The sequence below is a fragment of the Panthera leo genome, chromosome D2 (assembly GCF_018350215.1).
Source record: "Panthera leo isolate Ple1 chromosome D2, P.leo_Ple1_pat1.1, whole genome shotgun sequence".
Classification (NCBI taxonomy): Eukaryota; Metazoa; Chordata; class Mammalia; order Carnivora; family Felidae; genus Panthera; species Panthera leo.
Window position 1 is genome coordinate 86,394,186 of NC_056689.1, and position 21,679 is coordinate 86,415,864.

At 60.1% G+C, this 21,679-nt stretch overlaps 1 protein-coding gene across 2 annotated transcripts in view; it reads left to right on the forward strand.

Annotated features, from left to right (window-relative positions):
- Nucleotides 1-21,679, forward strand: part of INPP5A (inositol polyphosphate-5-phosphatase A) — a 177,014-nt gene that overhangs the window by 36,941 nt on the left and 118,394 nt on the right. For both annotated transcript variants that reach the window (XM_042908402.1, XM_042908401.1), the window contains exon 2: nucleotides 7,937-7,978. In XM_042908402.1, coding sequence (XP_042764336.1) covers nucleotides 7,937-7,978 — 42 coding nt within the window. The remainder of the gene's footprint in view (nucleotides 1-7,936; nucleotides 7,979-21,679) is intronic.

The following is a 21,679-nucleotide window of genomic DNA, read 5'->3' on the forward strand; positions in this document are numbered from 1 at the left end:
TTCTGAGCATGTCTTTGCCAGATGCTGAGCACAATCCTGCCTCATGCGTAATTGAAGAGGGCGCATTTCTGAGCCGTCGTCCGTGGGAGGCTCTCTTGCCGTTTTCATTCCCACTTTGGATGCTCTTGCCGTGGCGGCTGCCGCGAAAGGAGTGGTGGCCGAGGGGAGGAGCGATGCGGGCGGCCCTGTCCCTGCTCCTCCGCAGTGAGGCCCTGACCGCCCTGCACCGCTCCGTGCGCGTTCTCCTGGTGGAAGGCCCACCTTCGCTTCCTTTCACAAAACTATTTTTAGCCTCAGTATTTCTGAATGTGCAGGCAAGGCTTCCTTTCTCGTGAAAGGAAACGGTTTTCCTCCGCAGGGATAGGCGTCTGGCGGGGGGTGGGATTTCCCGGGACATCGGTGGTGCGGACCGGAGGCCTTGGCCCGCTCTGCACACAGGCTTAGGGAGCCCCTGGCTCTCGATTGTTTTAAATGACTCGTATTTGAAAGTTTTAAGGACGTATTTGAGAAAGCAGAGTTTCTGGGCTGGCATACGCTGTGTGCGAACACGGTACCTGTCGCCACCGCGGGCCGGCTTCGTGCTAGCCTGTCAGGATGCGGCCCGCAGGACTCGGGCCGTGGCGGCTTGCAGCCCTGAGCCCAGCCTGCAGCCCCTCCTCCTGACAGAGCTGTGCTCGGGCCACACGAGCCAGCGGCTGCGTGGACGCCACCACCTGGACGGGGTTCGGCATGTGGGGGTGGGAGTCACAATGGGGTGGGTTCCCCCTGGAAGGCCTGTCCCCATGGCCCCCCTTCCCACCAGAGGTGAGCACGGCAAGGGACTGTTCCCGTCCTCCTCAGGCCTCACCGTGGGTGGGGGCTCCCTCCTGTGACAGCAGCTCCTGCTTCCGGCACTTTCTTTCCCCTTGCGGCCCAGACCTTGGCTTCCTTCCTGAGAAAGTCCTCTTTCCAGATGCTTCTACAGGTCTTTTTTTTTTTTTTAATTTTTTTAAATATTTTTATTTATTTTTGAGAGAGAGAGAGAGAGAGGGACTGAGCGCAAGCAGGGGGAGGGGCAGAGAGAGAAACACACAGAATCTGAAGCAGGCTCCAGGCTCTGAGCTGTCAGCACAGAGCCGGACGTGGGGCTTGAACTGGTGAACCACAAGATCATGACCTAAGCCGAAGTCGGACGCTCAACCGACTGAGCCACCCAGGCGCCCCCAGATGCTTCTACAGGTCTTAACTTCACACCTGTAGTTAGTGTGTTCGTGAGCGTTTGCTGTGTTCGCTGCCTACAAAGGCCAGGCAGTGAAGGCAGACACAGAGAGAGACAGAGACAGAGAGACAGAGAGAGGGAGGGAGGGGTCCCTGTCCCGTCTTCCGCTTAGGCAGCCACTGCGGGGTCAGGTGGGGGCGGCTCCCGCAGGTGGGAGGGAGAGGGGGACAGAGGTGCGTTAGGCTAGAGGCCAGGCCGCCCCCTGGGGCACCGGGCGAGCTGCAGGGGAGTGGTGGGGGGCAGGTTCTCATCGAGCGCACGAGGCTCTGGCTGGGCTCACATGGCCCCGGTACAAGGGGGTCTGCGTGGGGCCTGCAGTCACGGGCCCCGTCGCCTCCAAGGGCCTCGGCCGCCCTCATTGCCGCTTTTCTGCGGCATGTGCTCCGGCGGGGGCGGGGGGCATGGCCCGTCTGGCTCCCTGGGCCTCCTGCCCTTCTCTCTCCGGCCGCCGCGGTGGCCGACACTCCTGCCTGTGGGGAGCGGTGCTGTCGGGGGGCTCTGCGTGGGTGTGCCGCGGGTTGGGCCGCAGCCGTGGGCCAGGACGCGGGGACGAGCGCCCCCGCCCAGCCGCTGCCCGGCTCTCGTCCGCAGAGGTGAGCCTCTCACTCGTGTCGGCCCCCTTGGCGTCTTTTGGTCATTTCTCCATCAGACCTGTGGTCGTTTTGCTTTGCCGTCCGGTTCTTCGGCGTCGGGCAGCCGAGCCCTCGCACGTCTGCCTTTCGACGTTCGTTGTGGGCGAGCGTGTGGCTCTGTTCAGCAGCGGCGGGCAGACTTTGAGTCATAGTGTGTTTTCCGTGAGCTTTGGAGTCCGCTTGCCCAGTGGGGCCGCGGGGCCTCGCCCAGGGGTGCTGGATGGCGCTGGGCCAGCCTCCCCGGGGTGGGGGGAGGTGAGGGCGTCGTCCCGTGGCCTCCAGTCTGGCGTCGCCTCCGCCAGGAGCGTCCTGCTGCTTTTCGTGCACAGAGTTTTCACAGCTAAACGTCGGTCCCTAAGTGTCGTCTTTGTTCGGTGTTGCAGTTGTGATGGGGTTTCCGCCCCAGCTCATCTTGTGACCAGCGTTTGTGTTTAGGACAGCTGTTGATTTTGTATCTCACTTTTACATCCTGCTACTTTTTCCTCAATGCTTTTACGTTTGTCTTAGTTTCATCGCCGACCCTGGTCCTTTGCACATGCTGTCCTCTCACCTGTACCCTCCTGGTTGTTCTCTCTCTTTCGTCTTATTCCTTAATCTCTTTGGCGTTGGTCTAGGTGTTACGGAAATGACGGTGTCTTTGCCCCGTTCCTGACCTCGGGGGGGGGTGGGGGTGGGGCGAGTGTTTCCCCACAAGACAGGGACCGGCTCCAGGGTGTGAGTGCGTGTGCTGTGTGTCATTTCTAACACATGCTTCTGTCACACTCAACTCTGTTGCTACAGAACAAGAAAGAATAAAGAAAACACGTAACTCAAAAAGCCAAAATACAGAATTATGTCATAAGCTGAAGTCACGTGAGAAGATGAATGTAAACCATGTTTGTTGTTGAATGAAAAAGTAAACAAAAACCCACCAGAAAACCAGTAAATTAAGGCAGTGTTGATGGCTGTCTGCACCCAAACGTGAAACGCGTAGTTGAGAAAGGCAGGCACCGGAGGGAGGGCGGGACGTCAGGCCACGTGGCTGCTCTCGTGGTCAAGGCTCCTCCCGCAGTGGGATCGGAGTCCTCCCCAGAGACCTTATTTCCCAGTAAAATCTGAGTGGGCGAAGCGTTTAGCGTGACACCAACTGTTCCGTTGTACGCAACCCGCCCGTGTTCGTAACACGGAGGACGTGTGTCAGTTTTCCGCCCGTGTGACAGCAGCACAAGTGCAGGCTTCCACAGCGGCCCCGCCTCTCGGTTCTGGGGGGTGGGCGTCCGGGCGCAGCCGAGCGGGGGCCCCCCCCCCCGCCCTCATCTGGAGGGAAGTGCGCCGCCCCGGGTTTGGCCCACGTCAGCACCTTGCTGCGGCAGAGGTGAGGGCGGGCCCCAGAGAGCCAGTGCTCCGCCTCCCCTCCCCGACCTTTAGAGCCTCTTGGAAAATTGCCCAGCTGACATCTGATAAGGGCAGACCCACCCAGGATAACGCCCCTTCTGATGAACTTAAGATCAACTAATCTTGGGGTTTAATTATACCTGCAGCATCCTTCCACCTTTGCCACTGGTGTCCCCTGACCAGGGGAGTGACATCTTATCATTTCCACGGGCGCCCAGACTCCCCGGGGAGGGGTTCTCGGGGAGCACAGGGGTGGGGCGCGTGCAGGCACTTCCTGGTCTGTTAACTTGACATTAATGGTTGCAGACTTTTATTGAAGAAGTTTCATTTATTTCTTCTTTGTCTTTTTTTTCACGTGAATCCACTTTTTTCTTTTTTAAATTTTTTTAATGTTTATTTATTTTGGAGAGAGAGACAGAGCCCGACAGAGCAGGGGAGGGGCAGAGAGAGAGGGAGACACAGAATCCGAAGCAGGCTCCAGGCCCCGAGCCATCAGCACAGAGCCCGACGCAGGGCTCGAGCTCACGGACCGCGAGATCGTGACCTGAGCTGAAGTCGGACGCTCAACCGACTGAGCCACCCAGGCGCCCCAACGAATCCACTCTTCTAATCTGTATAATTTTCCGTCTCCCTGGAGAACTTTTTAAAACGTTACTCTTACGGCCTGTCCCTTGGTGATGAGTTTTCCCAGGTGAGAACACCTTTATTTCAACTTGGCTTTTGAGAGATGGTTTTGTTGGACGCAGAGTCCTGGGTGGCTGGTGCTCCCTCTCACCGCGGGGAGCTTCCCACACGACTGCCAGCTTGCTCGCGTCGCTGTCGGGAAGGTCGCCATGATCCAGCCCGGGTTCCCGTTTCCTCCGTCTTCCCAGATGCTCTCTGTCCCTGGCTTGGTGCACGTTGGATCCTGTGTGCCTGCGAGTAGCCGTTCTGGGGGGTGTGGCACCGAGTGCTCTCCCCGCGAGGGAGCGACTGTGTCTGGTGTTTGTCCTTCATTGAAAAATTCAGTCCTTAGGACCCCACAGGTGTTTTCCACTCTCTTTTCTGGCTCTTCCTGAAACCCCGTCATGTGAGATCATCTCATGATTCCTGGACGTTCTGTCCTTTTGTCAGTGTTCTTCTCGGCGTTATGTTTTGGAAGTTTCCGCTGACGGGTCTTCTAGCTCGCGGCTCGCTCCCTCTGCGTGTGCGGTGTGTTGATGAGCCCGCCGGAGGCATTCTTCATGTTGTTACAGTGGGTTTGATTTTAGCGTCTGCTTTGCGTTCTTAGAGCTTCTGCCGCGCTGCTCGCGTGGCCGTCCGTCCCCGTGTGCCCTCCAGGCTGTCCGTCAGCACCCTCCGTGTGCCCTGCGCTTGCTTTCTGGCGTTCCGGAATCGGACTCCCAGCCGAGAGGGACTCAGACGCATTTTCTGCGTCTTTGCACTGTTTTCCCCTCGCCTGTTAGGCAGCCTGGTAGTTTTTTGCCGGGAGCTGGACTTGAAGCGTCGGGTCCCAGGGGCTGAGGTCGCGTGAGGCCTTCTGTTAACGTGGCCCTGGGCTGTGTTTACGGCGTGCCGCGGCCATGGCGTCGGAGGCTTCGTGGTCCCCCGGTGTCCTCGCCTGTGTCCCGGGGGCTCCCTGAGGGCAGCTCACAGGCGGTCTGTGTCGCGCCCTCTTGCACCGGAGCCCTGCCTTGTGCTGGCACGGCGTGGGGGCGGGGAGCGCCCCGCGGTCTGCAGCCCGTCTCGGACTGTGGCTGCGCCTGTGTCCCTGCGCTGTGACCCCTCCCCCGTTCCTTCGGGGCCGGAGGCAGGCAGGTTGGGGGGAGGCGCCCTTTCCAGGGGTGGCCTAGCCCGGGTGACCCCCCTTCCCCGGCGTGGCAGGCTTTCGGTGTGGAGAGGGTGCTGGGTGTATTTCACCGAGGCTGCTCCCCCCGTCCCCCGGCCGGCGCCAGGAGGGGTCTTTCTCCAGGGATCCTTCTCCAACCTAGACCATGAGCACGTGCCGGGCTACCTGGAGGGAGAACCCACCACAGCGTGGGGCCTCCTCGACGTGGTCCCGAGGGCTTCTCCATACACTCGTCCGCGCTCGGCTTCCCGCAGGTCGCAGCTGACCGTTGGCGCCCCGGTACTAGGCTTTGGTTCCAGCATCTTCTCCGGGAGAGCAGGTCTGCGCCGCGACTCGAGTGTTCTCCTGTCCGTCTGGGCTCCGGGGTGGCGGTTTGCTGCCCGCTCCAGCTCCCTGGCGGGTCCAGGAGACGCCGGCGTGATGCCCGGAGCGGGACTTGCAAGGCCGTGTGGCTGCGGCTGGACCGGGGTCCCGGCTGTCCCGTTACCCGTGACGAGAATCGGCCGATTTCTCTGAGCTGCTGCTGCGGCCAGTTGCCTCGGCCGCTTTCCCGGTGGAGCCTTCTGTGCATTCGCGGGATAGTCCACGCGGTTGGTCGTGAGGGGTGAGCCTTTAATGTGCTGTCACACTCCTTGAGCGTGGGTATCTGTGCTGATCGTCACAGGTCGTCACAGGTGGGGTGGGTGAGACGTTCCTCCCTTTCTGCGTGCGCCGCCTCATCATGTGTATGTGTCAGCGTTACGTTTGCTTCAGAGCAGGGACCTCGAAGCTTCCGTGGAGCTGTGCTGCCCGCGAACGTCACCAGCTACGCGTGCGGTTTAAAATGAAGTGCTGTTAAAAATGCAGCGATTTAGCCACAGGAACCACATTTCGAGTGTGAATTTGGCTGTTGCAAGTCTGTAATCGTGGAGGGTTCCACCGACGGTGCCGGTCCCTGTGTCAGTGGGAGCGTCCCGTGGGCCACACCGTCCAGCCCTGGGGCCACCGCGCGCGGGTGGGCGTGTGTGGCTGTGGGTGTGCGTGCGCGTCGAGGCGTGTTTGAAGCGTCGCTCTCGGCCCGGCCCGTCGGTAGCAGCTGCTGCGGCAGGAGGCGCCCGGGGGGCCGCCGTCGAACCCTCCGCAGAGTTTTCCCCGTTCGCCTCTCACGGTGGCTTGTAGCGGCCGGTGGTTAGCGTGCCGCACCGCGTCCGAGAGCCGTCACGGTCTCTGCGTCAAGTGTTGAACACGAAGTTAAAAGTTACGAAAGTAGGGGCGCCTGGGTGGCTCAGTCGGTTAAGCGTCCGACTCTTGGTCTCGGCTCGGGTCACAAACTCGCGAACCGTGAGATCGAGCCCTGCGTCAGGCTCGTGCTGACGACACAGAGCCTGCGTGGGACTCTTCCTCTGCCCCTCCTGCTCTCTCTCTCAAAGTAAATAAGCAAACTCAAAAACCCCTCGAATACGAAGTGACGTGTGGTGACCGTGAGCGCATCAGAAGTGAAGAAACCGAAGGGTGGCCCTTGGCTAGCACGCTGCGCTCTGCACGCTGGTGTTCTGTCCTCAGGAGCGGCGTCGGGAGCTGCGTCCTGGCCACGATCCGGTCCTCGGGTCGTGCAGCCGCGTGGTCTCCTCCTCCGCGCCCGGGAGCACTTGCGCTGGAAGGTGGCCGCGTCGTCCCGTCAGTGGACGGCCTGCCCGCGGCTCTTTCGTCCGTGCCGGGACCGGGGGCCCGCAGGACTGCTGGGGCCCGGCCGCGTGTCCGGGCCCCCGTCCCGGGAGGCCCCCCTTGCTCTGGCCACGTAGCCCGGGGCTCGCGGTGTCGCCGGTTCGGGCGGCAGGAGAGTGCGTGGACTCACCGAGTTGTGCGGCCACCACCGCGGTCCACGTTACAGCGTGTCCATCACCCCGTGATGGGGAAACCCGCGCCCAGCAGCGGCCACCCCCACCCCTGGCCACGGTCCGCTTCCTGTCTGCGCGGACCGTGCTGAAGGTGGAGTCACGTGTTACTTCCCTTTTGTGTCCGTGTTCTCTCACGTGGCGCGTGTTTTTGAGGGTCGCTGTGCTGTAGCGGGTGGCCGAGCTTCCTTCCTGTTTAAGGCCGAGTCGCAATCATTTGTGTGGATGGGCGGTGTTTTGCTCATTCGTTCATCCACGCGTGGGCATTTGGGCCTGTCCACCTTTTGGCAACTCTGACCGGTGCCCCGGTGTCGGTGCCCGTTTCTCTGTGACGGCTGTTTGCGTTTTGCTGGATCACGTGTAGACTCTGATTCGCGCTTTAGGGACCCGCTGGACTGTTTCCCTCAGCACCTGGGGGCTCCAGCTCCTCTGCATCCGCCACGGGGGGTGCGCAGGGGGTCTGCCGGGTGGGCCTGGCTGTCCCCGACGGCCCACGACGCGCCTTTCCGTGCACCTGGTGCTCGTGCCGCCCAGACCCGCCCCGGGTTCTTTTTTTGGGACGGCGTCCTCCCTGCTGCCCCCCGGGGAGACGACGGAGTCCGGGGGGCTCGCTGACTGAGGGTGGGGGCTGCTGGGGTGCTGTGCCGTCCTGGGCAGACACTGGTCCGGCTGTGGACCGTCCCTCCCCGTGACCCCCATGGGGACAGAGCAGGGCTGAGGGTCGGCCGTGGACGCCCGGCACTGCGGGGCCTGCCTGTCGCCTGGCGAGTTTGGTCCCTGGGGACTGAGAGCTAGGCCCCCTCCTGGGGGGTGGGAGGTCCCCCATGTGGACGCCCCCCCCCCCCCCCCCAGCACGGGCCCCACAGTGAGGCCCGCGAGGTGGTGGTCACCACACCAGCGTCTGCTCGTGGCTCTTTGGGGCTGTGTCGACGATCTGACTGTGTCTTCTTTTTCTCTTCCTAATTTATAGCCAGAAAACCTGCAGAAGAACTGGCTGCGGGAGTTCTATCAGGTAAGAGGTGCCGTGACCGCGTGCCTCTCAGATGGCCCGTTTGTGCCGTGAGTATCTGCTCTTTGTGGAGACCGTGCTGTGTCCGGGTCGGGTGCGGGCTGGGGCTGTCCTGGGGCTGGCTGTGCGGGGCGTCACGTGCCTCCGCGGAGGCCCCTGTTCCGATTCCTCTCCCTCCGCGTGGTTGGAGAGGAGGGGGCGTTGGGAGCTTCTGGGGACATTAGGGTACCTTTCAGGAGGGTCCTCTGGTGGCAGCATAAAGGCGGCAAAGCCACGTGGGAGGCCACGGTGGGGTCTGGGCCAGGGTGTGGGGAGGACCCGGGTCCGAGGCTTCAGGGGGAGGCACTGCCGGATGAGGGGCCAGGTGCCGGCACCGATCGTCGAACAGGTATTGGCGGAGCCCGTGGTCGGCGCGAATTCTGTTCTGGATGCTCGGGGGCGGGTTAGAAGCGGCGGACAGACGGCTGTGCTCCCAGGGTGCGTGCCGCGGGAGCAGACGGGTGGCTGGCGTGGCCGGGGGGCCAGGGGAAGCTCAGGTGTTTCCAGATGACAGGCAGCAGCGGAGTTGAGCATGTGGCACGTGTACACGTGGGACCCCCAGGTAGTACGTTGGAGAGGCCACTCCGAGGCACGGGATGCCTGGGGAGACCTTGTGGGCGAGAGGAGCTGAGTGGCCAGGCGTCCAGCTCGGCGAGGGCCGTGGGCGACTGGCCCTGCCAGGGTGTGAGGGGTCCACAGCTCCGAGGGCAGCTTGGAGGAGGGTGGCGCAGGTGGGGCTTTGGGGGAGGGGCAGCTGGGGGACGGTCCCCTGCCCCTGTCCCCTGCCCTCCTGCAGCTCTGCTGAGCCCGCGGCCGTGCCGTGTGAACAGGACACAGTAGGAGATGCTGGGGATGGCCCTGGGCCCCCCTTCCTCCTGGCCTTGGGGTCCGGCAGGCTGAGATCCGAGGTGCTGAGGGGCAGGGGCAGGGCACAGCAGCCGATGGACGTGGGCACGGGCTGTGTCCTGCCTGCCCTGGGCAAGGTGCCGGCCCCGGGCTCCCGCCGTCCCTTCCGGGTGTTGAGGGCGGTCGCGCATTGGGTCTGCTGGTGCCGAGCCATCTACCAGAGGCCCAGGGGGCAGCGGCGGGTGGTGGCAGATCGTGGGGCCGCAGGCACGGGAGGGCAGAGCCTCGGACAGCCCTTTTCGTCCCTTGCTGTCCCGTCCAGCGAGGTGCGTCCTTCCGGGGTGTTTGGAGGTGGGGTCCCTCCCTCGCCCATCCCGCACGAATTGTCCGCCGCGTGTCATGCTTGGTTCTCGGCAGGGATGGAAGGCAGACCCCGGGGACACCAGGGAAGCTCTGGAAGGAGCAGCCCGTGGGGTGGGCAGGTGGGAGGCCGTCAGCGAGGGTCTCTGGCAGTGAGGTGGGGCTGGTGGGCTCTCCGCCCTCCCCCTCTAACCTTCTGCCCTGCCCAGGGACCTCCGGCCCAGGCCCAGCCCTGGCCCAGCTGTTGCCAGTGTCCGCTCCGGGCGGGAAGCCGGCCGAGCAGGTGAAGCGCGGGCCCTTCCTGGCCAAGCGCTGGCCTCTCGGGGGCTGGACAGGCCCCAGGGCCCCTGCTGCCTGTGGCGTCCTCCTGCGGCTCCCTGGCTCCCTGGGTCTGTGTCCATTTTGGCCTCCCGTTTCTCAGAGGTGGGCCCCGGGTGGGGGGCGGGAGGAGTATAGAGCGTGAGATCGGGGAGGCGCACGTCCTGGGAGGCCAGCGAGCTGCCGTCCTGGCTCCCGGCGCGCAGAGAGGCCCCTGGGAGGCGAGACGCTACCCGACAGGCCCCAAACTGGACTCCAGTGCAAACTTTGCCCTTCTTACTCTGCTGGTGATGGGGCCACCGGTCACCACTGCTGTGGCAGCCAGGGACCAGTGGTCTGAGAGGGAGTTCGGGGCTGGGCAGCTGCCCCTCCTGTGAACTCTGACCCCTGGAAAACCACAGACCAACAGGTGTTTCCCCGCTCTGAGCCTCCTCGCTGCACACAGCCACATTGGGCTGTTTCCGGAACTGGGGACCCGGAACCCAGAACCCAGAGGGGCAGGCGGCCTGTTGCCAGAGCACCTGGTGTCCAGACTGCTGAGCCTTTATTCACAGAAAGGGGATCGAGAGCCACGGTGTGCACGTGGAGGTGCCATTCTTCCCGGCTGTGTGCAGAGGTCTCCTCAGAAGGAAGAGATTCCAGTGACGGTTCCTTTCTTTCTTATTTGAAAAAACACTTTTTTTTTAGCGTCTATTTATCTTAGTGTGAGAGTGCACGCAGGGGAGGGGCAGAGAGAGAGGGAGACACAGAATCCCAAGCAGGCTCCAGGCTCCGAGCTGTCAGCACAGAGTCCGACGTGGGGCTCGAACCCACAGACCGCGAGGCCATGACCTGAGCTGAAGTCGATGCGTAACCGACCGAGCCACCCAGGCGACCCTCAGTGACGGTTCTTATAAGAATTAAACGGGAGCCCCCCAACACATCTTGGGCTGACCTGGGCAGTGAGGTGCTCAGCCAGCTGGCCCGAGTGCAGAGGGAGTGGGTCCCGCCGGAGCCCAGGCCAGTGCGCTGGGCCAGCACTCAGGGACGAGGCGCCTCGAGGCCCCGGGGGCCTCTGGGTCCCTGCCTTTTTAAAAAGTGTTTAATCCTGGAGTTTCTGTTATACAGTTATTTTATTTTTCAAAGGAGCCTTTGATAAGCTGCTTTTGTAAACATAACTGAATATGACATCTGTGCCTTTTAGAACCCTTGGATTAATTTTCCTTTTTCTGTAACACTTGTCACCATAAAAAAGCAGGGAACAAGAGAAATATTGCTGGCGTTCCCATCCTTAGTTTTGATGGGCCTCTGATGCTTTTGGCATCCAGGATTTTTACATATTTGGTCCTGAGTGTGGCCTTGGCGCCAGAGAAGTGGTCAGTCTTCCAGAAGGTGCACAGCCTGGTGTCACCCCTGCTGGCCTCCCCACGCCCCTCCCTGTCCTGTCTCCCTGAGCATCAGACTCTTGGTCCTGTGGCCGGTGACACCAGTCTCCCCCTTGTTGGGGGGCACGGGCTCTAAGTACAGGGGCCAGTCCCTGCTCTCATCTACCTCCATACCTCCATGCCAGCAGCAGGCCTTGTGACCCCTTCACGGCCCACCCAGAGCCTCCCCCAGGGCCCGGCCACGTCCCCGTTCTGCTCTCTGTAAGCGGCAGAGTGCTCCCTGAGGCCGTAACTCTGGTTGGGTACCTTTTGTGCTTCCGGTCCCCCTGGGTGAGAGCCTAGGGTCCATGCATGGCCTTCTCTGCACTGTCTCCAGACACGCTGGGTGTTTCAGGCCTCTGTGCTTGCTCTAAGTTGGCCGTCCGAGCCTTCCCGCCCCATGCATGCCCCTGCCCCCGCTCTCTCCCCTGCCCCCACTTTCCCAGTTCTTGTCCTTGTCACCCCCTGCCACTTCCCCCGAGAGGCCCCTCCTGGTCACTCTCTTGGCCTCCCCTTACTCTTGCTGTGCTTTGTGGATTCATCTGAACTTGAACTTGCAGTCTGTGTCCGTTGGGTGCATAGTGATCTGTCCCCCTGGAAATGCGGGCTGCACGTCATGGCCTGGATCTTTGTGCCCCGCCAAGGTCCTGCCCCGAGGATAGTGTTTGAGGTGGGGCCTTTGTGAGGGGAATAGGGTTGATGAGGTCATGCGGCAGGCCCACGATGACATTACTGCCCCCTTAAGGAGAGAGAGGGGCCACAGGGTGGGAGGGCCAGCCAGCAGGCCAGGTGCTAGGGGGCCACACCCTTGGGAGCGGCTGTCACACTGGAGAGACAGCCGGAAAGCCCCATGGGTGGTCCAGGGATGGTGCTGGGAAGGACATGGCCTGTCTGGGGCTGGGGGTGCAGGCCCCTGTTGGTGGGGTTCTCAGGAAAGCTCATGAGGAGGCCGGGCCCAGACGTGCTGCCTGCTCTACCCCTGACCCTCCGAACTGCGGGCAAGGCTGCCGGGAAGTCGGTTTTAACTTTTCTCCCCTGTATGATGGTAGTGTGCTTGCACGTAGGCTCTTTGCCATCCCGCTCATGCTTGTCCTGAGCACTGGGAGTGTGTCGGGCACGTGGGGTGTGTGCTCAACAGTTCTTTCTTGAATAACATTCTGGGGAAATTGCACAAAGCAGAAAGTGTGAATAAATACCCCCAGCCCGTTCTGCCTCCGGCTTGATGCACACACCCTAACGCGTGTCTCACCAGCTGTGTGCCCGGAGGAGAGGGCGACCTCCTTAGCAGGTTGCAGGCACATGTGTTGTTACAGCTGAGCCGGGAGATCTTTCTGTGTAAGTGAACGCACGCTCCCTGTTTTAATGGCTTCAGAGGATTTCGTTAACTGGACACACCAGCCTTTTTAGAGTCACCGTTCTGTTGATGGATTCCTAGGTTGTTTCGAGTTTATTGTAATGGTGTAGATAAACTGTAACACAGATATAATGTCTCTCATACGAATGTAAATTGAACAAGTGTTGAAGATGTTTTAAATTGCAGTAATAAGTATTATTTATTAGTGACAGAAGTAAGATGAGAGGTGAGACCTGCTTCAAGCAAGACTCCCCAGAGCAAACCCAGATTCTTCTAGCAGCTGAGTGAGTTTATTTGCCTAAGAGATGGAAAACAGGCCAGTAATCAGTTCTTTCCACCAGACACCTCGTTCCTGTGGTCAAGAGTCATTTGCGTCGTTATCAGGACTTAGAATTGACAGAATTGTAAAACAGCTCAGTGATCGGTAAGGTCAAGGTGGCCCAGATGGGGCGCTCAGCCGGGCTCTGGGCTTGCGAATCTGTTGGCCGTGTCAGCGTCTTTCACACGTTTTCCGGAGAATGATTCTAAGATGGACGCGCGGAGCAGTCCTGCCTCCAGGTAACCTGCAGGAGCGGGCACCAAACTTACCCTCCGATACCGGACAAGAGACACGAAACTGTGGTTTCCAGGCCCAGCCCACAGGCCGGACAGTGACCACGGAGGGTCAGCCCTGCGGCTGCCCCCCTGCCACCGGAGGGGGCGTCCAGGCGGGCCCCGGCAAGGTGGAGGGTGCGGTCATTGCTGACAGCCGACCAGAGATGACCAGACAGGCAAGGATGCGGGCAAGTGGGACCCGTGGTGAGGAGAAAGCAGGCGTTTGGAGCTGGAGCATTGGCAGCTTTACCGTCTCGGAGAACCTGCCTTGGGTTTTACGGGTCGCGTCTGTTGTTTTCCTCTTTTCCTCATTTGTTGATTTTTTGCTTTTCATGTTTTGCTTTCTTTTGATTATTTTGGGTTTAAGTTGCCTTTCTCTATCTCATTTCTGAAGGTGGAAGATAAAAATCACCAATTTCAGAGATCTGACGCGGGGCATCGTCACTCACAACCCTGCAGGCATTAGAAAGATAAGGGAATATCAGTGAGCAACTTCATGCTAATAAATTCAAAGATTTATGTGAGAGTTGCCTGTTTTTGGAAAAACAAAGCATCAAAGCTCACAGTCAAGAAGTACGTGAACTCAGTGGTCCTCTATCTGTTAAATTAAACTTTGCCCACCACTTTGGGACAAAAAACCCCAGGCCCGCGTGGTTTCAGTGGTGAATTCTGTCAAACACTGAAGCAAGACGCAGTGACAATTCTGCAGAAACTTGCAGAGATATTGGGGCTCGGGCGATGCCTCCTCACTCCCGTGACACGAGTGTCACCAGAGCACCAAGGCAGGCAGAGGCTTTACATGACAAAGGTACATGTGCCGACGTCTCCCTTGAAATAAATGCAAAATATAAAACTTTAGCACCGAATATGTAAAGCAGCGTGTAACAGCGTGTCACATGGGTACACACACGCAGGCACAGCAGATGACAAAGTTAATGCGTCGTCACCAAGGAACAGAGTCAGAAATCGATAAAGTTGACCATGTCAACGGATTAAAGAAGAAAAGCCATGCGATCATCTCAATATCTGCAGAGAAAGCATTTGGCAAAATTCTGTAACCACGTCTCATGCAAACTGTCAGCAAACTAAGGACTGAGGGGACCTCTCAGCCCGTGAAGGCGTCTTTAGAGCCCACAGCTGACCTCATGCCCGATGGCGGGGCAGGGACGCCTGGCGTCACCTCCCCTGTTCAGTGTGGTCCCGAGGGTCCTGGCCGGGCCGATCTGAGAGAAGGAACTGAAAGTCCCCGTGTGGGTGAAGATACGACTGCGGTTCACAGGCTCACAGAGGGTCCACAGGAACCTTACTAGCGTAAGCGCATTTGCTGGCAGTGTGCCGGGACTCTGCGGAGACATCTTCGTCCCCTTGGCCACGAGTGGTTGGAGCCTTAAGTGGCGCTGACGGAGGAGGGGCCTGACGTAAACGTACCGGCATCAACACCTGCGCGTAGAGGCCTGTGAGCCGTGTACGAAGGACGCCAGAGACCACGTGAAGGGACGGGGAGGCACGCTGTGTTTGTGTCATGGAGACTCTGTGATGCTAGCGTGGTGACCCCCTCTGACCGAGCCCCCGTTCGGTGCAGTTCCACTCCAGACCTCTGGGTGGTGTTTCGGTAGAAGTCTACAAAGTAGGTCTAAGATTTTATGTGGAAAAGCAGAGGAACTAGAATACCAAAAGTTTAGGGACTCACACTCTGATTTCATGGTTTCTTGTGAAGTTACGGCCACCGGGACAGTACTCTGGCAAAAGGACAGAGCTACAGACCAACGGAACAGAAAAGAGATCCCAAAGTAGAGCCAGGAATATGGCCAAGTGATCGACCGGGGCTGACGGCTGTTGATCAGAGGAAGGGTGTCGTTGAGCCCACGGTGCTGGGAAAGTGGGCCTTCGTCCGTCCACACGCAGAAGGCAGCACGTTTTCTATACGTCGCACCGCAAGCAGATTAAAGTCAGCTGTGGACCTGAGTATGAAACCCAAAATTATAAAAGTCCTAGAAGAAAACTTAGGAGAACATCTCTGTGACCTTGAATTAGGCAAAGATTTCTTAGACACACCGAAGCACAATTCATAAGAGAAAAACACTGATGAATTAGAATTTGTCATAATTAGGAGCTGGCCAAGCCCAGCCGGTAGCTGCCCGCTGGGGAGCGGGAGGGAAGCACTCCCCCGAGTCCTAGTGAGCGGTGGGAGTCCTGCGTGGGGCTAGGGTCTCATCCAGGGGTCTGTGTCCCCGCACCTGGGGGTCGTGTCCTTGCACCTGGGGGTCGATGTTCCTGCACCTGGGGGTCGTGTCCCTGCACCTGGGGTCTTGTGCCCGCACCTGGGGTCGTGTCCCCGCACCTGGGTGTCCCTGCACCTGGGGTTTTGTCCCCGCACCTGGGGGTCTATGTCCCCACACCTGGGGGTCTTGTAAGAACTGCTGGGGTGCTGTGAACACGGCCTGGCCCATGGTGCCGTCCTGGCCGCCAGGCTGCCGTGAACTGCTGGGCCACAGCACGCCGAGCCGTGTGCTCCGCGGCTTACTGTCGTCTTCTCTCTGGGTGCACGGGGCTGGCTTCTCTAAGCTCCAAATGGTTGAAGGACCACTGAGGAAAAGACTGATGGATGTGACTCAATAAAACTGCAGTTTTTAAAAATTCTGTAAAGAGCTCTTACAAATGAAGGAGAACTTGTAAAACTACAATAGAAAAGTGGCCAAAATCTATCTCATAGGATTGAGCCCTGTGCTGCCCGACAGAAAGGTCCTGAGAGTTACGTGCAAAATCCCACTTTCTAGGAGCCGTGTTCAAACAGGAAAAATAGGTGAAATCACGTCTAATAACGTTTCATTTAACCCAGCGTGTCCCGACGCTAACACGTAACCAGCACAGTTGGCGGGACGCCCTCTGTCCCTTCGCGCCGCCTCCCGCGTGGCTTCTGTCCGCAGCACATCGCCACGTGCCCAGGTGCCTTTTGCACACCACTGCGGCGGGCTGTCCCGTCTCCCCGCCCACCAGAGCCGCGCATCAGTTCTGCGGCTGACAGTGACAGAGGACCCATCCAGCCCCTGGCGCCCACGGATGTGAGAGCCTCCAAGTGGCTCTGCCCCTGACCCCGGCGCCCACTCCCCTCCTAGGTGGGCCGGGGAGCGCAGACCCTCACTCACAGCCGCGGAGGCCCAGGCCAGCACCACCAGGCCCCGCCGCTCACCTCAGGGCCACCGGAGGTGGTCTGGCGCCGTCGGTTTCCGTAGCACAGCTGTCGTGGCCCTGACAGAGTGACCTGGGACGTGGTTTACCGTGTCCCGCTCGGCACAGACGTGCACACGTGCAGACGGCAGTTAGCCGTGGGATCCCAGGTGATCTGTTCCTTCGGTTGCTTCCTTCGGTCTCTAGGGATCGATGGCGCAGACTCGGCGGTGGCTGCTGAGTGGTAGGTGTTCGCTGCCGGCCGGGCTGGGCCCTTGTTCCCCAAATCACAGCTGCGCTTGGCCCCACTCTACAGGTGAGAAAGCTGAGGCATGAAGGGGTCAGGAGATGTGCCAAAGGGACCCAGCTGCAGGATGGGAGTCCCAGCCTCTGCAGTGCCGAAGGCGGAGCCGGCCACTCAGCGGGGAGGCCTGGGGCGAGGGGTCCCGCCAGGGCAAGGGGCAGCGGTTCGAGGGATGGGTGGCCGGAGTCCAAGAGGCAGGGCAGCTGTCGGAAGGGGTCTGGGTGTGGCTTCCTGGCAGCAGGCAGGGGACGGAGGAGGGACCCGGGCCCTCCGGGTCAAGGGCCAGCCGCCTGCTGTGGGGGTACGTGAGGAAGGAGAGGTTGGCTGGGCCAGCGGGCAGGGGTGAGGCCCGCAAACCTGGTAAGAGAGGGGAGTCCTTGGTTGCCTGGCTCTGGGATCCGGGGTTCCCAGCAGCGCTGGTGAGCGACTGTCTCCAGGAGTCCTTAGGGCCCAGACCGGAGAGGAGACGGGAGAACCTGCCGGCTCCTGGGGTGGGCACCGGGTGGTCCTGCCGGCCAGGCCTCTGGAGGGTGTGGACTTGGAGTTCAGGACAGACCATCTGCCCTAGGGGGACTGGGGAGGTTGGGAGGGGCAGGGCTGGGGAGAGATGATCATCGGGTGGGGGGACGGGGCAGGAGGGACGGGAGGGCAGCTGAGGGAAGGGCCAGAGCCCGGTATGGCCCCCAGGGACCCTCTCGGACCCCGTGACCACAGTCCCTCGCCGGCTGGAAATGGCTGAAAGGAGGGGCCTCGTGGCAGTTTCCGTGGTGGGTGGGCCTTGGGAAGGAGGTCTCCAGATGGGGTGCCCAGGGGTCTCGTGCCGTGACCGTGGGACCGTGGCCACCACTGACCCCTGTGCTCAGGGTGAGGCCAGGCGAGTGTGTGGGAAGCGGTCTGGAGGCCTCGCCGCATCTGCCAAGGACCTGGTTTGATTCTGTTCCCTCCCCCGACCCCCACCCCCACCCCAAGTCGGGGCAGAGTGCTTCTGAAGTGAAAAGCAGGCGGTTCGAGTGGAGCTTTCATGTCCCAAAGCGACGGGTATTATTAAAATTGAACGGCGCTGTGTTTCTGGGCTGTAGCAGGAGCAGGTTCCCGCGCTGACAGCCTGCGAGAGCGGCGGCTTCAGCGTTTGCCATCACCTGTGGGCCGGGCAGGGTCGGGGCGCCCGGAGGAGACTCCCGCGCCGTGCCTTGGGACCGCAGCCGGGCCAGACCCATCCTGGACGGGGAGCCGGGGTCCGGCCTCACGCAGGGCCGCGAAGGCCCCTCGCTCATCGGCCGATGGCGGCGCAGCCCGCTGGCGAGGCCGCGGGAGCTTGTGGCGGTCTGCGGGCCGCGTGCGGGAGGAAATGCCTGCTGGTGGCCCGGCCCCCACGTGGACTCCGGGAGGGCGGCCAGGCAGGGCGGCGGGCAGCTGGGGGCGGGCTCCTGGCCTCCGCCCCCTCCCGGCACAGCCCCGGGGAGTGGGGGGGGGGGAGGGGGGGCTTCGAGGTGAGCGCGTCTCCAGGCGGACCTGGCAAATAGCGGTCACTTTTCCCTCCGGGAATTCTTTTGTCCCCTTTCTGCCCCTTATCTTGGCCATCAGGCTTCCACTGGCCTGCGTGCAGGATGTAATTCCTTTTTAGGTCACTCAGATGCTCCTCTCCGAGAAAGCCTAACCCGCCGCGGCTGCTGCTATTTTTAGCGCTGACTCCTGGCCGCCAGGGGGTGGGGGTGGGGCGGGGCTGCCTTGCTGGTGCCCTGGGCCCCTGCCTTCTGGCCGGGCCACCTGCACAGCGTCTGGAGGGCCGGCGGCTGCTGCGTGTGAGCATGTGCGTGTGTGCGGGAGCGTGTGTGTGTGTGAATGTACATGTGTGAGCGTGTGTGTGTGCGGGAGCACATGTGCACACTTGTTTGTGCAACCACGTGTGCACAATCGTGTGTGTTCGTGTAATTCCTTAGGCATATTTTTGCCCACGTTTCTTTCTTTCCTTCCCTCTCTCTCTCTCCCTTCCTTCCTTCCTTCCTTCCCTTCCTTCCTTTCCTTCCTTTCCTTCCTTCCTTCCTTCCTTTCCTTCCTTCCTTCCTTCCTTCCTTTCCTTCCTTTCCTTCCTTCCTTCCTTCCTTTCCTTCCTTCCCTTCCTTCCTTCCTTCCTTCCTTCCTTCCTTCCTTCCCTTCCTTCCTTCCTTCCTTCCTTCCTTTCCTTCCTTTCCTTCCTTCCTTCCTTCCTTCCTTCCTTCCTTCCTTCCTTCCTTTCCTTCCTTCCTTCCTTCCTTCCTTCCTTCTTTTCCTTCCTTCCTTCCCTTCCTTCCTTCCTTCCTTCCTTTCCTTCCTTCCTTCCTTCCTTCCTTCCTTCCTTCCTTCCTTCTTTTCCTTCCTTCCTTCCCTTCCTTCCTTCCTTCCTTCCTTCCTTCCTTCCTTTCCTTCCTTCCTTCCTTCCTTCCTTCCTTCCTTCCTTCCTTCCTTCTTTCAAGTGCATGCCTATGTGAGTGGGGGAGGGGCAGAGAGAGGGAAAGAGAAAATCAGGCTCCATACTCAGTGCAGAACCAGACACAGCCTTGAGCCCATGACCCTGGGATCATGACCTGAGCCAAAAACAAGAGTCAACCGAACCACCCAGGCGCCCCAGTTGCCCACATTTCTCATTCACTCTTTTCTAAAATGTTTTTCTTGATCCTTCTGATGAAAGAACCCATGTATTTTTATCATAAGTTTTCTTTTTTTTTTTTTAATGTGTGGCAAATTTTGGTCAAGTGAATATGCGCTTCGGGCAGAGACTTGTGTGCTGTCCCAGGTGAAGGTATGCCAGTGTCCCCGTCCGGCAGGATGTGACCGGCTGTGTGAAGGCTCAGGTCTGGCGGGGGCCTACGGCTGCTTACACGCACCTCCCTGCACCCTGTGTTGTGTACTGAGATGCCTTTCCAACCAGAAGTGACGTGAGGGGTTTTTTCCTGTGCACCCTCAAGGTGTCTGTGCCATCAGCCCTGAAGGAATCCCTGCCCAGGATCACCTGAGGTCCCGACTTCCTTCCCGTTGGGCCGGGAAGGCCCAAAGCTCTGTCTGGCACGACCACCGTGGCCGGTCTCCGTGCCCACGGCGCGTGCAGCAGCGTCAGACTCACGCCGCTAGTTAAGGGGCTTCCTCTGTGTCCGGCTTGTGCTGCGGGCCGACCCCAGCATCCTCACTGACTCTCGCAGTGACTGTCCCCAGAGGCAGGCTCTCCGAGAAGTGGATGCTCAGGCAGCCCAGAGCAGGACTCTAAGCAAGCAGGTGTGCTCCCTGGAGAGCCCATGCCACCACCCACCCTGCCACCCTACCCCCGGCAAGCTGTGGGGAGCCCACTACTCTCAGGACCCGGAAGTTGGCCGTTACATGCATTATTAAAAATCTGGTTCTAGAAACATGTAATGGAGTAAGTGGTGATGAAACCAGAGATAACAGAGGCCCCACACTCGCCACTTCTGAGTTATTTTGCTACATTTTACTAACGGGATCCAGGATTTTTGTGTCTGTAGGAGGATAGAAGGTTAAGTGTCGCTGAGCATCTCCCAAAGCCCGTGTTCGGCACCGTCACGTCAGCTCAGTGTGGGCCACGGGGAGGGCACTTAGGCCGTGGGAACAGGCACATCCGACCAGTCAGGGCTTTGCCCCAGAGAGCCAGGTGTTAGCACCTGCCCGAAGAGCGGGCGGAGCATTGGTGGCTCAGACCCTTGAAGACACGTCCGTCCCCAGGGCAGCGGTTCTCGGGATGTGTCCGAAACTACCATGGGCGTTTTTTGTCAAGCGAGGAGGACACTGCAACAGAAGTAATGCCTGTCACTCGGTGAGGTTTGGTAAGAGTGCACAATGGGGCGGTGGGGGGGGCATTTTCTGGAATGGTCCAGCCTGACTTCCCATGCCACAGCGATTCATGACTCTACCACTGAAGGCTTACGTTTGCCTCACAAAGCACCCCACAGCATCACTCGCTTACGAAGGAAATATTTTCTATCAGTGAAAATTCCCATAGTATGTCACCAAAATTACCATTTTCTAATGAGCTACTGTGCATTTCTCATCATGTGCCATCATTAAATTTGTTTTCAAGCAAAGTCCTCAGTTTGTGTGCGTGTGCCTCTGAGTGACCCCATTGCCCGCACACTGGATGGATTTAGCGTCTGAGCGCGGGCACCTGCCCCCACCCCCGACAAGAGCCTGCAGACAGCAGTGGTCTTCTAGCTGAGTTCCAGGGTGGGACGTCGAGGGGGAACCCGTGTCCTTGCCCGCCATTAAGAGACCAGGGAAGGTCACCCTGACACGGGCGCAGTGGGACGTTCCCCCCCTCCCCCAGCTCGGAGCAGGGGGCTGGAGCGCACGAGCCCTGGGCGGTGGGCTGGTGAGCCGCTCTTTGGGTTTCTGGCCCTGCTCCCCCCGAGTTACCCAATGAACGTGATGGGCAGACCTTTTATTATGATGACTGTGAACGATGCAGCGGAGGGAGTCGTCCGAGGGCCCTCAGTGCCGCTTCGCCTCAGCGTTTCCAGCTCTCGGCCGGGTTGGTTTCAGTTATGTCCCACCTCCCGCCCCCCCCCCCCCCCCATCATCTGACGCAAAACCCAGGCTGTGCTGTGTCACCCATCAATGTCACAGCACATGTCTCGGAAAGACCGTGTCATCACACCCGAGAAGATTACTAATAATTTCATCACATCGCTGACCAGCCAGCCTGTGTTCAGAGGCTCCCCGTGGCCGTGGCCGTGTAGTTTGTCTCCCGTGTGTGCTGCAGTGGCTCTCACTGTCGCAGAAGAAAGTAACATTCCCTGTCAGGCCATGGGGGTGGAATTGGCATGTTGGAATTGGCACGTAATTGGCGTGTCGGAAGCGGCAGGCTGGTGCGCCCTGGGAAGCTCGCGTGCTCACGAGGTTGCTGGCGGCCTGGGACCGCCCCGCTGTCCCTGTGCCCGGCACAGCCACCCTCGCTGCCCATCACCGTGCGCTTTCCGGATCTCTGTGCACGTGGAATCAGACGGTGTGCGCTTTCTCTTACTGGCTGCCTGCGCTCGGTGCACTCCGTGCGCTGTCTGTCTGGAGACTCCCGAGGCCCAGCAGTGACCGCTCCCCGGGCGAGCGCTGCAGCCTTCGCCTGGATGGTTCTGCGAGGGCTGTCCCATCCAGGTGCTTGCCCGTGTGCTCTTGTGCGCCGTGCGTGTGTGCGTTCTTGTCCACACCGGCACAGTGGAGCTGTTGCCGTGCAGACGGCGTGGCCTCTCCGTGGAAATCGTTCGCCTGCACGTGCTGCAGCGGATTCCTCAAAGGGGCCGGTGGACCCAGAAGTGCCTAGGTTTCTGTCTGTTGACACT